The sequence below is a fragment of the Crocodylus porosus genome, unplaced genomic scaffold, assembly GCF_001723895.1.
Source record: "Crocodylus porosus isolate Cpor-Errol unplaced genomic scaffold, CroPor_comp1, whole genome shotgun sequence".
In the NCBI taxonomy this organism is placed as follows: domain Eukaryota; kingdom Metazoa; phylum Chordata; order Crocodylia; family Crocodylidae; genus Crocodylus; species Crocodylus porosus.
This window is the reverse complement of record NW_017728906.1, coordinates 47,463,858-47,480,584: the sequence shown is the minus strand read 5'-3', so window position 1 is coordinate 47,480,584 and position 16,727 is coordinate 47,463,858. Positions and strand designations below refer to the sequence as shown.

Genomic DNA, 16,727 nt, shown 5'->3' with positions numbered 1-16,727 from the left:
CTATCATAATTTTTCTTTTTAAAACTTGAATAAACTCACACATTGCTTAAAGCCAGGCTATTTGCTTTAAATGATTTATAGGTGCACAAGAGCTCACCACTGCATCTGAAAACCTGGACAAGACCTGATCTGTAAACCTGAACTCCTTAGCATCTTATATTATGTACCAACAAGGACTCCATATGCATTAAAAGTTGGCCAAAGTAGAAGAGTTCTTCTTTTCAGCAACGCTGCCCTAAATGCCTTTTCAACTCATGACTCCTTCCTTCAAGCTCTTCAAAAACAATTAGCAATTCTCTGAGACTTGGACCTTGCTTCCCTTATTCCAGGGAAGGAGTACTTATATGCTCCTCCTGCTTCAGAAGCTTTAAAAAATGCAGAAGTCAATCAATTCCTACCACACATTAATTTTGTGCACAAGCAAGGACTTATGTGGATAAAGTACACACAGTTTTCAATAAGGGACATCTAAAATATTGTCTACAACACACCCCACAACTAAAGTTAGAGATGTTAGCAGGGAACCTGCTCTCACAGCTCTCTAGTTTGGCTATAGTAATTTTAAGACTATGGATACACAGCTGTCACTTGCTACCTACCCACAACAGCTCTGTTTGCAGAAGAGATCACCTTCTTGGAACCTGAAGGCAGCTTCACTCTGGTTTTCTTGGTTTCAGGATTGTGAGAGATAACTGTGGCATAGTTTCCAGAAGCACGGGCCAGCTTACCACGATCACCAGGTTTCTCTTCAAGGCAGCAAACAATGGTGCCTTCTGGCATGGTGCCAACAGGCAGGACATTGCCAATGTTAAGCTGAGCTGAAAGAAAACACAGTCATTTCAGTTCTCTAGAAACATTTACTGCAGTGGACTTTCTATACCAAGTGAATGCAACCTTTCCTAGCCATCCACAGGCAAGCCACACACTAGAATCAGGATTTTAAAACAGAGCCTTTGCACTATGGCAAGTTATCACTACAAGCATTTATACAGTATTTGTCATCAGAACGCTGTTTGGAATGAACAGAATCCCTGCTTTCAGCAGCATGGGTACTTGAAGGCTGTTCAAATGCAAGGGAATCTATAGAATCCTATTATCTAGTTCTAACCTTGAAGTGTTAGAGCAGTTTCCTAAACTTTTTATACTGAGGACTAGCAAATCAGAAACTGGTAGTGACCAGCATACTGCGGGCAGGCAGCCAGCCAATGCTTTTTATACTTGGTATATAAAAAGGGTTAGCTACTGGTTTGCAGTATGCCAGTCACTTCCAGATCAGCAGCCAACCCTTTGGGGCCTGGCACCAGGCTGCAGCCCAGGGGTTGGGAACCCCTGTGTTAGAACCCTAGCTTTTCTGGTGAAGGAGAAAACCTTTACTATTCCAGGCTTTGTTTACCAAAACTGAATGGATTTTAGTGCTATATATGTATTAGGGGTATACCAATATATCGTTTGGCTATCAGATCAGCACTACTAAGAGGAGAAATGTTACCAGCTTTTTCTTGGTTGTTGTAGCCAATAATTATGGCTGTGTGCCTGAAGTGCCTGGCAAGTGCAGGCCAGTCCCTGCACTTCACCACCAGCCCAAGCCCACATCAGACTACAGATCCTGGCAAGCAGCTGGAACGGGTGCTGGAGAGTGGTTGCAGGGCAGTTATGCTCAGCATGTAGCAGAAGCCTGAGCACATGACATAAGGCATTGTGCAGGGGGGAGGGGGGGGACACTGCTCCACCAGGTACCTTTGCAAAAGCAGATTCTCCCTAGCAGCTATGGGAGCTTGGCTGCATGAGGCCCAGTGGTGCCAAGGTGGCAGCAGCCTGCTTCAGGGCTTCAAATGCACCCGGCCCCACCCCACCTGTCCAGGATGGCAGCATAGGCTGCATGGGGAGCTGTGGGCAAGGTGCATGGGAATAAAGGCAGTAACTGCTTCCTTCATCAAGGGCCTGAGCAGTCAGAAGCCACATCTCTGTGATGCTTAGTTTCAGTTCTCAAACTGTGGATTGCATTTCCAGAGATCATAGGCAGACAATTTTTTATTAGGCCAACTACATAGTTGAAAAAATTGTTCTTTGCAAGCTTTCTGGCACAAATGACAAACTCTGTATGCCTGAAGAAAGGCATCTCCAGAGATAAACATCCTTGTTAACAGCAGTATATGGAGATAACAGACCTGATTACCTACCCATCAGCCCTCCTGTCTCTCTACAAGCTTGTGTACACAGTTAAGCTCTTACCTCCCTCCAAAAGTGCAAAGTCTCAAGAAATTAAATGAATAAAAAGATATCAAAACAAGAATGCTTTTTTTTTCTCCTTTCCCTACCAAAACAAAAATAAAACCAAGGCTTCCTGCCCAGTGATTTCAATCAATTTTATTTAAATCAAATTAACTGTGATTGATCTATGAGCCCTCCCCCCCACCCCTTTTCAAAAGCTAGCATGATGAATAAGTACAGATCAGACTACACTATATGCATAGTGCACCAAATTTCTGAATACTGGATGAGCTGTGTACAAGTGTCAGGTTAACTCACCTTTCTTGCCACAGTAAACAAATTGACCTGTATGGATACCCTCAGCTGCGATGAACAGTTCCGTCCTTTTCTTGAACCTGTATGGATCGCGGAACACTATCTTGGCAAGGGGAGCACCTCTGCCAGGATCATGGATGATGTCCTGTTGGGATATTAGTTAAACTTGAAAACAGTCATAAACTATGCTGGTGAGACTGCAGCAGATTTAAAAGCCTGTAAGGTTCTTTAGAGTAGTACAAAGATTTCCATTATGCCAGCTGGTAACAGCCATCGCTCAGCGCATTTCCACAGACCCGCTACATGCAGCAGTTTATGTTGATGATAACTCTGTACATTGAAAGCCTAGGTGAACAAAGTTATTGGATTTCAGTGAAACTTGCTGCTGCATGCTAATCCCTTTCAGTGCTTAATCCCTCCAGACCTCCCACCCAAGCTCTTCACTTGCATTCATTCCCAACTGGAAGTCTCTAACTTATTAAGACCCTTACATCCAAGCTCTAGCCAAGGCATAACAGTGTTAAGCAATTACCAGATCAGCACAAACAGTAGCTTTTTTCAAGTGATGTTTTCAAATGCGCATTGGCTGTTTCTCACAGACCTGCCTGTCACTGTTCTGTACTCATTTATTTCATGATTCAGAACCTCTAAGCTTTGAACTCTCTCATAAACACCTTTTTCATGCCCCTCCTCCCCACCATTTACAACTTGCACTCCCTCCCCCTCAGAGGTCTCACGCTGCCCTGTCGTTCTTAAAGCTCCATCATGGATCATCTCCAACACATCCAGCACAGAATGGCTTTCAGCTTTACTTCCCATTCACTCAGCAGCCTGACACTGACCACTGACACTGGAAATGGCAGCACATCCCCATCTTTACCAGCCTCCCCCACAATGTGGGAACCAGCTGGAGCTCCACCTGCACCTCAGCACTGCACTCTCTTCTCAGCCAGGCAAGATGCTTCGCATAGAGGCGATCTCTTATTACACCAGTAGTTGGAAACAGCTTCTTTGCGAGCTTCCACACTTTGCAAGCACCCCCTGTCCCCCTTACCTTGACGATGCCCTTGATGTAGCCGTGGCGTTCGGCGAAGTCTACGGCCCGCAGCTTGGCCGGACCCTTGCGGTGCTTCACGTGGGCGCGGAACACGGACCCGGCGCCTTTGCGCTGCCCGCGGATGACGCGGCCCATGGTGCTCTGCGGAGGAGGGGGTGGCGCATGTCAGACCCCGGCCCCCACGGGGTACCCCCACCCCTGACCCAGGCCCAAGCAGACCCTCCGCAGCCGCTTCCTCCCGGCCACCCCAGGCCAGGCCAAGACCACTGCAGGAGAAGGGCCTGGCCTGGCCCCGGGACGGCAGTGGGCGGCGGCGGAAGCCCGTCGCAGCGCCGATGGCAGCGGATGGGCGTGCAGGCCGCAGCCAAGCCAGCTCCTACCTCGCTCGGGGCTTCGCTCGGAAAGAAGGAAACGGCAGGTCACAGCAGCGAGAAGTCCTTCCGGGAGCAGGGAGCGTGCCCCTGCGCGCTGACGTCACGCCACTAGCTGAGGGAGCGGGGGAGGAGATGTTTAGTAACGTCACATGCCTCGCCTCCTACTCCCGCTGGAAGGAATGGGCCCGGGAGGAGGGGTGTTGTGGGAGAAGCGTTGCCCACGTGTTCGTGCTCTGGTCTGGCCGCTGCTGGGGCGGCGGCGGCCTCGGCTCTTGCTCGGGCTCCGCCGGCTTGGCTTTGTTCAGGCCTCATGGCATCCTCAGAAAAGGGAAGTTAGGTTCTACTTGCAATTTGTAAAGGGAATCATAGGGTGATAGGACACTAGGTCTGGGAGGGACTATCATTTAGTCCAGCGTTTCTCAATCCCTGGGTGGTGACCCAAAAGTGGGTGGCAAGAATATATAAAAGGGTGGCATGCAAGCTTTAAAAATTGATTCCTCTTTAAAGGAGAAAAACGTGGGAAACTGGCTTTTCCTTTGCAGGCTGGTGGAGTTCCAGCCTGCATGGGGCTGTTGGGCTCTTCCTGCCCCACACACACTGGGGGGCAGTGGGTCGGAGCAGGGGGCGCTGCGTCAGGACTGGCCGTTTGATGTTTACAAATGGGTGCTGGTACAAAAAAGATTGAGGACCACTGATGTAGTCCAGCACCCTGGCTTCTCAGGGCAGAGTTATCCCAGACCAAAGCATCCCACCCAAGTGTCTATGCCACCTGCTCCTGGAAATTTCCAGGGGTGGAGTTCCGCAGGTGGCCTGTTCCAATGCTTAAGCTTACCCTCTGAGTCAGTAAGTTCCTCCTCATCTCCAAACTAAATTACCCTTGAAATCAACACAAAACAGCAAAAGGGAACATGAGAGAGGCCAGGAGAGCCAGTCACTGGTCCCGCTCCTCTGGGGTTTTTTAGCAGCATGATGAGAATAAACACTGGTATCCTTGCAACATCCTGGGCTTTAAGCCTTGGAGGTGCACATTTTCAAGCACATCTCTACCAACTATGACAGCCAGAAACATTTTTCTATTTTAACGACAGCTGAAATTTTTATGTAAAATGTTGTTTTAGGGACTTCGTGAGACACACCAACTGTGGAGAAAGTCATCACAATTCAAGCAGGAAATATGGAAATAAGGCATTTTATAAGAAGGACTGGAAAACAAACTTCATGTTGATGTCTGAGGATTAAAAAACATATAAATCTCTGGACCTGGCAAGCAGACCTCTTCCAAATGACTGTCCTTCTGCCCGGGCTGCCACAGGAATATAGCATGCCAAGCTCCTGAAGACTGCATGGGCAATGTGTGGGCATGATGTTGAACTCACCTTTCTTGCTATAGCAGTTGCAACTTTATGTCCACCTTATCCCAGTTGGGGGTAAACCCAGCGATTCTCAGCCGAGGGTCTCAAGAGTCTGTTAACAGTGCCATGCGACACGGTTAGCAGCGCAGATACACACAATAAACCCGGAAGTGATGAATCCAAAACCAGAGCATCCAAACCAACCTGAGGCACCGTGGGCTATTGGAAGTCTTTGCAAAAGAAGCTCCTGTCTTTTTCCATGCTCAAAGAAAACTAGGTAAAAGCTTAGAGTTAGCGTTTTCCAAGGGGTCCTTGAGTCCAACGAGGTTGAGAACCTCTGAGTTAACCCAGAGCACAAAGTGATGTGAATGCTCCTACACTGGATTAATCTAGGCATATTTTAGTTGAGTCAAATTGGTTAGGACCAAGCTTAATCACTTCTCGGCCTCTTGAAGGCTCAGATCAAGGGTAGTGAGCGGGCCACAGTATCTGAGCCACATCTGTTTTTTCTGCAGCTTTTAAAAATATTTTCAAAGGTGTTTCACCCCAGCGTGCCTTGGGCAGGATTTTCCTGCCGTCATGAACAGTGCAACCTGTGCAACTAATTAATGCAACGCAAGCTGTTACATACTCTCATTTTTTTTCTTTTGGACTGGACTGTCTTTGGTATGATTTACCGTGACCTGTGTCTGTTTGTGGCCCTTGGGGTAACATTGATTATTTGACCCATGGGAGTGATTATTCTCAACCATGAGGGATCAACTCCACCAGCGACCTAAGACACACAGGACTGAGCATCACTGAGTTCAGGCAGACTGAAAGGTGAAATTTAAATTGGGGTTGTGCTCACTTGAATAGACTGATGCAAATATGTGTGTAAACAAACCTGTGCCCTTTCAAATACCTAATAGCTTATCCATGCGTGGTTCGCACAAGTGTTCTTGCAGTTTCTTTGTATAAGAACAGCTGCTGCAAACACAGCCCTGATGTGGTTCTTATGATCAGCGTAAACAGAGTGTTCTCTGGGAATGTCGTTAGCCCAGCCTGAGTAAGGTCCTTCCAGTCCCACAAGTAGCTTCTGAACCACTAGCTGTCACTATTCCAAGGGACTGGTGCATTTTCAAAATCTTTAAAGCTTTGGTTTGGGAAATAATGGTAATTTTCTCTCCCTTTTTCTTCTCTTCCCTTTCCTACTACCATTTTAAATACCTGGAGGTTAATATCCACTGCAACCTGGAGACCTTGTATAAAACCAGTTTCCCTTAGTTAGCAGAATTTTGCCTAAAATAAGGTGCCATGTAGAAACTTCAGTTAATTAGCTTGATAGACAGCACTATTTGCATTTAGTGATTTCCCCGAGCCTGATTCTTTTAGACTTCTACATCATCTACTTTAACAGTTAACAGTTTCAGACTTTGGGCTGGCAAGTGAATTTTGATCAGCATGAAGAGCCTTCATCAATCATTTTTAGCTGCCTGTGCCAGATTTTAATCTATATTAATTAGGACATAACTGAGAGAGATTGCACACTGGAGATAATCCTCTCAGGGTCTATAACCAGCTGCTGCTGCCCTGTGAAAGGGGGAAGTGAACAGTGTCTAAACTTGTGTTACACTCCAGGCTTTCATATGAAAAAGGTCCTGCTCCCTCCTTACGGGGTCACCGGTACTATTGCAACTTTTCTTTTGGCACAGCTAGTCAATTGTTACATTTAGTTTGGGTCACTTGAAAATTAGAATGAACACAGTGGGCCTGTGCTCACATGTGCAATTGTTTGTCATCAAGAGTTTTCCTCCTTTCTTTGAATGAAGCTAAATGGAAACTTCCAGAATTTCTTTTATACTTAACCCTTCCACTTCATAGTTTCCCCACCACAAAAATGTATTAAATTGCTATGAAAACGGTAGAAAATCCTGATACTAAGATCATTTCCAGGTCTTACAAGCAAATTTAATTGATCATTCCTATTTTGGCAAATGAAGGTAGGGAACTACTAATCAGCAGAATAAGGATAACAGGAATTGTGTCATCAGTTAATGTAATCAATCATCATTTGTGGTAGAGTAGTACCTGAGAGCTCTAGTCATGGACCAGGACAGCATTGTGCTAGGTGCACTGCAAATGCAGAACAAGGTGCCTCACAGAGAATATAAGTCGAAGATACCTCGTGACATATTAGAACTTTTGTGCCCAGTGTTTGCTGGGAAGCACTTGCAGCTGAGAGTGAAGGAACTAGCTTTGTCTCCTTATATGTTCAGAGGAATCAGGACTTACGGCATTTTTACACATTATCCAATGGGGGTTGTGGGGTGGGGAGCTGTTCTAAATAAAGTACCCACAGTGTCTCATCTATCAGCGTCCGTGTGCTTCAAAAAGGTAGCGGGGGCACTTTAACTAAAGCGCGTTTGACATGCAGGGACGCTGATACACGAGACACAGAGGCTGCTGGAGTACACTAATTAGCATACTCCAGCAGACTCAATTAACTGAGTCTGCTTCAACATGCTGTAATTACAGCACATCAGAGCAGCCTCCTGGCACACCTACAGGCACCATCAGTACACACGTTAACTGAGTCTGCTTCAACATGCTGTAATTACAGCACATCAGAGCAGCCTCCTGGCACACCTACAGGCACCATTAGTACACACATTTTGTAAATAAACACAGCTGCTTCAGCTTCATCATCTATTTCTCCTCCTCATGAAAATAACCTGCAGGACCCTAAACAATGACTAACCCTCAGGCAGAAAAGGGTACCATGGGGTTATTCTTGTGCCGGATTCAACAGAGCATTGACTTCAGACAGTAGCATAACTAAGGCAGGGTGAACAGAGTAACTACTTGGATACTGACTTGGGGACAGGAGCAAAAAAACCCTGCCTGCTAGTAGCAGCCACATAATCCCAATTGTTACTGTAGTGGCCACTGGAAATTGCCATGTGCCCTGGATACCTGGTCACATACCTAAGCTGCTGACTTTGGGCTTAGCTTTATTGAACAAGGTTGGAATTAATCATTTGCTTCAAGTTAAGCATGTTTGACACCTTTGCTAAATTGTCTTCAGATACTGGTGGGACCAAACACATTTGAAGAAATATTTTTCACCAGCTTTCAACAAATGGATATAATTGAAGCTGAGGGCTTGTTAGCACACCACTTGGTCCTAGGACTTTGGCAAACCTTCCTCCTGTATCATAAGTCAAACTTGCCATTATAAAGCTGAAGGGACAAAGATTCATCATTGATTTTGGAATGGTTCCAGAAGATTTGAATCCTAAGTCACTGATACAAACTCTATGCACTTGTTCCAAAGAGTACACATTTCTGGGCCTATGCTATATTATTGAATCCTTTTACAACTGTAATAGGCTAATTTGCTAAAGGTTAATTGCACAGGAACTAACAAAAGGCTAAAGTATTCTATTTGTTCCAGGTAATGGATACTACTTTTGTTTGACAGTCAAATATTTCTGGGGGATTGCCAGCAGGTACAGTGATGAGGCAAAGGGTTTTTCTCAGATTACATCTGGAAAGGGAAGTCTGTCAAATGGTAAGCAACTGTTCCTGGTAATTTCTTATAAAAATCTCAAAGGAGATATTTAGCAGGACACGAGGCACAGACCATCACAGGCCAGATCTGAGGTATGCAAATAATCTCCAGTCACCACAGAAAGGACAACAACCATCCAAAAGGTGCATAACTTAACAACATTTAATAGAGCAATTGAAATGACTTCTCATAGGGCATGTCTGCATGTTATTTCATGAATGCACTTTAGGTAACGCACGTTAAATCTTGTACCTCCCAATGGAGGTACTAGGAAAAGGTGCATTAGCCTATTTTAATGCACATTAGCTAAAGAGCAGTTTTTTGTAATGCTTTAATGTGCATTAAAATACGCTAATGCACATTAAAGTGCATGTATAGTCATTCCCTATAGTGTCCTTTTGCTGCACTGTGACCAGAAGAACTCTCAAGGCACTGCCAAATAGCGAGAAAATGTCAGAAGGCCAGATCAACCCTGAGCCCATAAAAGGAAGGGGAGCTGTCTGTGTCAGGGGTCAGCAACCTATGTCATGCGGGTTGACTGGATCTAGCTAGCAGACTTGGAAGGCTTCAGCAGCATTTGGCATCAGGGAGAAGTGGCAGAAGGGGCTAGGTCCCAGTGTTAGCCCATTTTCATCCGACCTGGGTCATTCTAGCTTACTGTCCCAGAACGGTTACTGACTGCTGGTCTGTGAAGATTTGTTCACGAACCTTCCCATTTCCTATCACGCTGTTCCACTGAGGCAGTCTGTCCAGCTGGAGTCCTGGGCCACATGCAGCCTGCCAGACTTTAGTTAGCATGCAGCCCACAAACTGCTGGCTTTCCCATGACTTAACCTTTTTATAGAAAAGGGAGTCTGATTTCTAGATTGTTGAGGCTTCCCAGGACTTATGGGTTTGTGGGCATTTTATGTACATTATAATGGAATCAGGCCAAGATCAATTGAAGGGCAGGTTCCTCAGACAGAGCTCCAGCAGAGATGTGGAAACAAAGAATTTTGTACAGATTATTCCTATCTGCTTACTCCTTTCTCATTTGCAAGGCTCTGGTGACCTCTAGAGGCCATAATGCAAAGTCAGCTCTTTGATAAAGAGTGTATTTAGATCCATTTACTGCCTTTCAACTATGGGTATTGTATGATCATTAGAGTTTTGGATGATTTAGGGCCAAACCAGGGTTTACTCCAGTTCTATTAGTACAGTTACTGGTGAACGGCAGTTTATATCGGCCAGTCCCCTCCTACATAGAAAAACAAGAATTTTCCTCCAGTGTCACCTGCAGCAGCCTCAAGCTTCATGTGAAACTCTGCTGGTCTTGGGATTCTTCTTTGGTAGAGACTTGCTTTGTCCTAGTAAGAAAGAATCTCCTTTTCTTAATAACTGTCCCTGGAAAAAGATGCATCCAATATCTGATCCTGCAGACATGTAAGCACATAGGAAACTGCACATATGTAAGTAGTCCGATTACGTGCATGCAGCAAAGTCCTTGTGTGAGGGCTAGTGGGGACTGGACCTTGTAAGGGAATGTGCTGAAACCTCCTCACTCAGGTTTTGGCTGAGCATCCTGCTTTCCTGAAAGGTTTTACTTCAGATGTTGATTAAAACACAACCCCCAAACACTCCACAGCATATTCTCAGCAGGAGGAAACAGTAATGATGAAATTTTGAAAATGCTAGGAAATGCTAGTGCTAGGAAAACAAATGGTTTAAAAAATACCTAACAAAAGGTCTGGATAACATTTTAGCTATGTTTAACAGGCAATAAGGCAGTTGACTGAGAAAAGAGAGGAGGCAGCATTGTAAGAAATTATTAATTACAAATCTTTCAGTGAGTAGCTAACTGAAAAAAGTTTCCTAAGGTAATTTTCTCTGAAGTTGTTGAGACATAGAGCTAAGACCATATTAGAGCTGTTGAGAGATTTGAAAGAGAATGAGAGAAAGGCCTAGAGTGGCTCAGGGGAGTTGGTTGATAAGAGAGACTTAGAGCCATGGAGAAACATAGCAAGAAGAGGAAAGAAAAGTAGGAGGAGCTGAAAGAGATATGCAGAGCAATGCATACTTTCAAACAAAACAAAACAATGCAGACTATTTGTTACAGAAGCTTTAATAAATTCATAATTGCACAGTGACCTTCATGATCTACGTGAACATCCCAAGTTTAATGGTGCTCAGTTCTTTCTCTGAATTTGTTGTTTTTACTTGCTTTGTTTTTCCCTTCTGCATTTCCTACTGGGCCTCATAACAGCACTTTAATGACAGCATTTGTTTGATGACAGCATCCCCGGAGGTTAGTTGTGGCTTGCACATGCAGTTTGAGAGAAAACCAAGGGCAGTGGGAAAGGAATCTACCTTAGTCTCGAAAAGGGTGACCTGTAAAAAGAAACATGTTGTGTGCAGCTCTTTTTGGTTTTCTTATCACAAAGCCTTTAGATAATGGGTCTTTTTTAAAATAAAAGACTTCCTTTTCTCCTTGTTTCCCCCTAAAAACATTAGGTCTCACCTATCTTGTTTTTGCTGTTTTTTGCCATCTATAGACAGCTGGAAAACTAGAGACCTCACAAGAGACTGAAATCTGAGCACTTGAGAGGGGAGGGGATTTTTACTCAGACTGTGCAAAACACTTTGAGTTTTGTTTGATTTTGTTAGATAGACACAGGGGGAAGCTATGCTTGTCAAAGATTTTTATTCCCGTACTACTTCCAGCTGTAGGCCAAGAAATTCTTACTTCACTGTTTTGTTCTATTAACAAATTCTGCAGCAAAAGGTGTGTGAACAAAATGCATATTCCTAATATTTGTAAAGTAAAAACAAAATGTTTTAGGGCTTCAAATCATCATTGGGCACTTTATAAGCATTGTAAAGTAGTAAGCGGAGAAAAAGAGGTTTATTTGGAGGTCACTATAGGCTCTATAATGCTCTCTATATGGTAGATGCACATTTTTTAAAAGGTAGGGATTCATTGGAATTATACGTTTTATTACAAGACAAGCAGAGCCAGTTGGCAAATGGGAACTATTTTTCGAGATTTTTTAATGATTTTGCCAAATCTTTTGAATTTGTCCATTTTCAACTGAAGATCTTTTAAATTTTTTTTCCAGATTGTATTTTTTCCTCATTTTTCAGAGGTGAAATTGAAAACAGGATAAAGGAGGGATGAGAGAAGAAGAAGGGGCAAGGGGAAGAGAAGGAAAAATAATAATTGACCCCCCCATCAATTTTTGCTCTTTCTATAAAATAGCACCAAAATGAAAATATTTACAAGTTTTGAATAAAAATCTGACCAGTTCTAGCTAAAAGAATCATAAAATCACTGCTTGATTGTAGGCCTAGGAAGAGCAATAAATCATAGAATTAAAATCAGCGCTTGGAAAACACATAGAGATTAGAACATAAAGTATTTTCTTGTTCTATAAACTGCATAAGATAAACACAGTTACACAAAAAACCTCCAGGGCTCCTCTGTGATTTCACAAGAGAGAAAGAACATTCTGATGTGAGTTAGATAATTTCACAAACCTTATCTCAGTGTGAGGCTTTTGTAACAAAGTACATGTTCTATAAAGTCAGAAGCATCAAAGTAGAGGGTGCAATTAAAGTTCAGTATTTTATCAAGGAGGAAGCAGCTTTTTTTGGCTACTGAGCAACAGTGCACATATTGGTATATAAAGACATTGCTTTTCCTTTAATCATCATGCACAGTAGCCCCAAGATGCCTGGTTCTTTGTGGCAGATCATAGCTCTCTAGCTGCCATAAGCTGTGCCATTGCCAGGGTGCATAGTAACTGATGTGCAGGTCTGGCCTCAGCCCTATCCTATCCTACTCTCTGCACATGGGGCTGGTAGATGGTTCCAGTGGGGGTAGGGAAGGAGACGTAGGATGGACTTTCTTCTCTTGGGGCTCTTTTAGCTGCTCATCCTATCTCCTGAATGAGTCAAACTTCAACAGAATTCCCATCCCCAACCTTCCAGGGCTTGCAAGCTTTGATAATATGATTTTATTTTATTTTTAACTAAACCAGCTTCTTCAATCAGACTCAGTTTAGTATAGGAAAGTAGTAGGAAGGACTGGTCACTGCACACACCCTCAAGACTTAGAAGTCAGTCATCTTCCTGGGACTGACTCCAAAGAGTCATCTGTGAAGCTGGGATCCACAAGGCCAAGGATGGGTCCCAAGGGTGGGCTAGAGCTGAGGGGCACACTTCATTTCCCTATTAGTCCTGAGGACTTTCTCTGTTAAAAATAATGAAACCTAGAGTGGATACCTTGAGATCTATGCATTCTGGATCACTTGAGATCAATGGGCCCCACTTCCAGGGAAGGCAAATTGAATACCCTTCCCTTCCAGAACAACCGAGAAAGCACTTCTTGTTGGACCCCCCATGCTCTGAACCCCTCCAATGAGTGTTACCAGGGGGTGATCAGACCTAATCGTGCACAAAAGGGAATTCATAGATTTTTTAATATTTGCTTACAGTGAAGGACACAATTCATAAAAAGTTCAGAAATATCTTCTAATGAGCACATCATTTTTTAATTAATTTAATGAATCTGAATTCATTAACACACAAGTTTATTGAGATCTAAATGCTGAGATCTGCTGAGCTCCAAGTGCACTGTGCCCTGGAACCATGAGCTAAAAAACCTGACCAGTCAGTTATAAGGCTAGGGACAGACATGACACATAAACCAGTTTAAGTGATCAGATACTGGTTTAAACCTGCAACAGAACATGTGTTCAATGCACATAAACCAGTTTGAAAATGCCTGAAACTGGTATGAGATAAACCTGGTTGAATGTAATGTCAGACTTAACTGATTTGGCTCAAACCAGTCCCAGACCCCTTGCTGGTTTAAAATAAACCAGAGTCCCCCAGCATCCTGGTATGTTCTCTGGGCTGGGTAGGGCTCTCTGCTCCACAGCAGAGCTGGCCCCTCCCCTCTGCTCCCTGGTTACAGCTTGGGCAGAGACTTGCAGGCACAGAGCATCTGCCTGGCTTCTCCCTGCTCAGCAGAAATTATTTCCCCTGCCCCTCTGCCTTATGCAGACACCTCAGCATTAGCTAGCAGACCACATGCTGGCTACAGTCCGTGCTGTGGGAGGTGACAAAGGCAGGCAGGCTTTTTGGAGCTAATCAACAGGTAGCTTAATGTCCTTCCTTGGAAAATCAGTTTAAGAATGGAGAGAGGCTTTGCTTTCTTAATGGGTTGATAAACACTTGAGTTAGGGGTGATAAACATTCCCTGCTGGACTTGTCAGGAACAGGGGTGGGGGCCCATGGGGGAATGGGACATCAGAGTGACCTGCCATGGCCTGGCAATCCCCCCACCGCTTAGCTCAGCACTGTAGAAGGTGAAGAGCTGCTCTACCACTCCCCACCCCCGGCTACTAGCCTGAGCCTCTGCAGCCATGTGCCTGAATCTTTTCAGTCCAGAGGGGATGTCTGTGTGGTTACAAACTGGTTTAGCCAAGCCAAGTTAGACTAACCTGCAAAGATTGAATGAGTTCAGGCTCAGGCTTTTTGAATGTCCATCCCTAGCCTAAATGAACACATGTTGATGAATCTTCTATGTGAAAACTGTCCAATCTGTTGTTTTCCAGTGATTGAATGTGTTACCTAAGCCTCTGGAATGCTCTAAGTTAGACATTGAGTCTGGGACTATGGACTTGCATCTTCAGTATTTCAAGATGTGTTTGTTGTTTACTACTCTGCATCTGACATCCTGTGATACAATTAATTTGCATGCAACTTTGCAAAGACAATGGAATTTTAATAAACAAAATGTTGATACTATTTTCCTCATTAAATGTTTTAACATTTTTTATAGCAAAGTAGCAGCTGTGATATAGCTGTGGTTGACAATTACTTTCTGTGTAAAGGTATGCTTCAAAATTCACATGCTTAACTTCCCAGGCCACCCCACAGGCTCTATGGCTGACTTGTCTCCAGAGCAGGTAAAATGCCTAAGTCATTGATTCAGTTCAGGAATGTAAGAGGCCCTACTCTGGTCTCCATCTCTTCCCTGGATGAGGGAGCGATTTCCCTGGATACATCCCTCAACTAGATGATTCTGAGGGATTCCAAGACATCACGAAGAAGGTGGCAACCACTCCTCAGAGCCTCATGGGGAAGTTGATGAGCCAGCCCATAAGCTGAAGGACATTTTACAGTCAGCCCAGCTGGCTAAAAGGCTTTTCCTGTCAATGAGGTGATAGTGGAATCAATCAGGCCAGTGCAAGCAGACTCCAGGCTCCTTGTAGAAGGTTGCCAAGAAATACCATACGCTGCCAATAGCTCCACTGTGTATGTCTCTACCATCCTAGTCCCATCCTTTCTAGTGGTGATGGCAGTAGTGAGTGAAAAATCCCTGCTAGTATTCCAAGATACATGGAACCAAAGTGACTGGATTTACTGAGTCAAAAAAGCTGCCAATCAGGGTCACCAGTAAACAAGCTCTGCTACTGAGGTATAGTTTCTGTGTCTGTGAGAGGCTGAGATCTTTTATGGACAAGCTGCTATCTGACTCCAGCAAAGAATTCCCTTTCGGTAGTGTTGGAAGGCCAGCTGGTGGATGAGACCAGCTTGCAGGCAGTTCTAGACATAGTTGTGTAAGCTTAGCCTGCTGGTTTCTGCAGGCAGATTTGCTCCCTGAGGACTCCTCAGCCACTCTTCCCAACTAAAACAGAATCTTTAAGATGCAAAGAAAGACAAATAAGAAAACAAAACCAAATCCTTATGCATGCTGTAGACATTAGGAAGGAAACCACTTTGGCTCTGGCCCCCAAATACAGCAGTCTGGCCCTTGCTCTAGTACAGGTGTTGTCAACCAGGGGTATTTGGAAGGGGTAGGAGGTATGCGCAGGCAAGTGGGGACAGCGCACTGCCACCCACCACTCAGCGCTGCTGCCACCCAGGAGCAGGGCCAGGCAGGGCGAGGGCAGTGGCTCCCCTCTGCGGGTCACGCAGGCTGGCCAGACACCGGGGAGGTGGAGCTTTCACGCAGCGGCTGCTGCCGCAATCCACCACCCCATGCCGCTGCTGCTATATGCAAGCCCCCCCACCACTTGTGTCCAACCATCACTACCTCCCTCCCTCCCCCTCGATGTCTGGCCACTGCCACCTCAGCTCTGCCCCCTGCTCTGCATCCGGCCACCCCCTCTTCCCCCCACTCCGCCAAAAGTGTACCCAGAAGGGGTACACTCCTTTAAAAAGGTTGAAAACCCCTGCTCTAGTAAGCTCTTCTCATAACTGGCTCTTTCCCTGCAAACTGTTCCCTCACAGTTCACCTTTTTGCACTCCCCTCTGTGTTTTAAGCTGTTGTTGTTTCACTGAAGCTTTTGGAATAGAAATGAACTAGTTCTTTTATAGACTTGGAAGGTGTCACTTAATTGAGATTTATGTCCCTGTGAAAGTAACAATTCTGAAAAGGAGGATTACTTATCTCTCTCCCTCACCATCATGGAATGTTGTTTGCTGTCATCCTGTTTTCTTTTATCTCAGTTCATCGTCTTTACTGACAAGGCTGCTTTGTTTTTATAACTTGTCTAAGAAAATTAAAACAAACATATAATCTATTATAACAAAGCTGCATCTAATACAGCTGGATACATAAATCACTATTACTCCTAACCCTATTTTTAAGCTAAAACTATGATATAGAGTTTTTGGATTATCTAATATAATCTTCTTTTATAATATGTTCTTTCAGGCTTTTTGCTCTGTTTTATTTTGATCTGGTTTTCATAGTTTCATAGTTTCTAGGGTCGGAAGGGACCTGAGCAGATCATCTAGTCCAACCCCCTGCCATGGCAGGAAAGAGTACTGGGGTCAAACGACCCCAGCAAGGTGTTCATCTAACCTCCTCTTCA

The 16,727-nt window shown here is 44.5% G+C and overlaps 1 protein-coding gene across 1 annotated transcript in view; it reads right to left on the bottom strand.

Moving 5' to 3' along the window:
• Positions 1-3,986, bottom strand: part of RPL8 (ribosomal protein L8) — a 4,899-nt gene extending 913 nt beyond the window's left edge. Inside the window, exons 1-4 of the mRNA XM_019529091.1 lie at positions 3,964-3,986; positions 3,581-3,724; positions 2,530-2,671; positions 600-818 (exon numbers count right to left, since the gene is read on the bottom strand). Of these exons, the coding sequence (XP_019384636.1) occupies positions 600-818; positions 2,530-2,671; positions 3,581-3,718 (499 nt within the window). The 5' untranslated portion in view covers positions 3,719-3,724; positions 3,964-3,986. The remainder of the gene's footprint in view (positions 1-599; positions 819-2,529; positions 2,672-3,580; positions 3,725-3,963) is intronic.
• Positions 3,987-16,727: the final 12,741 nt, after the last annotated feature.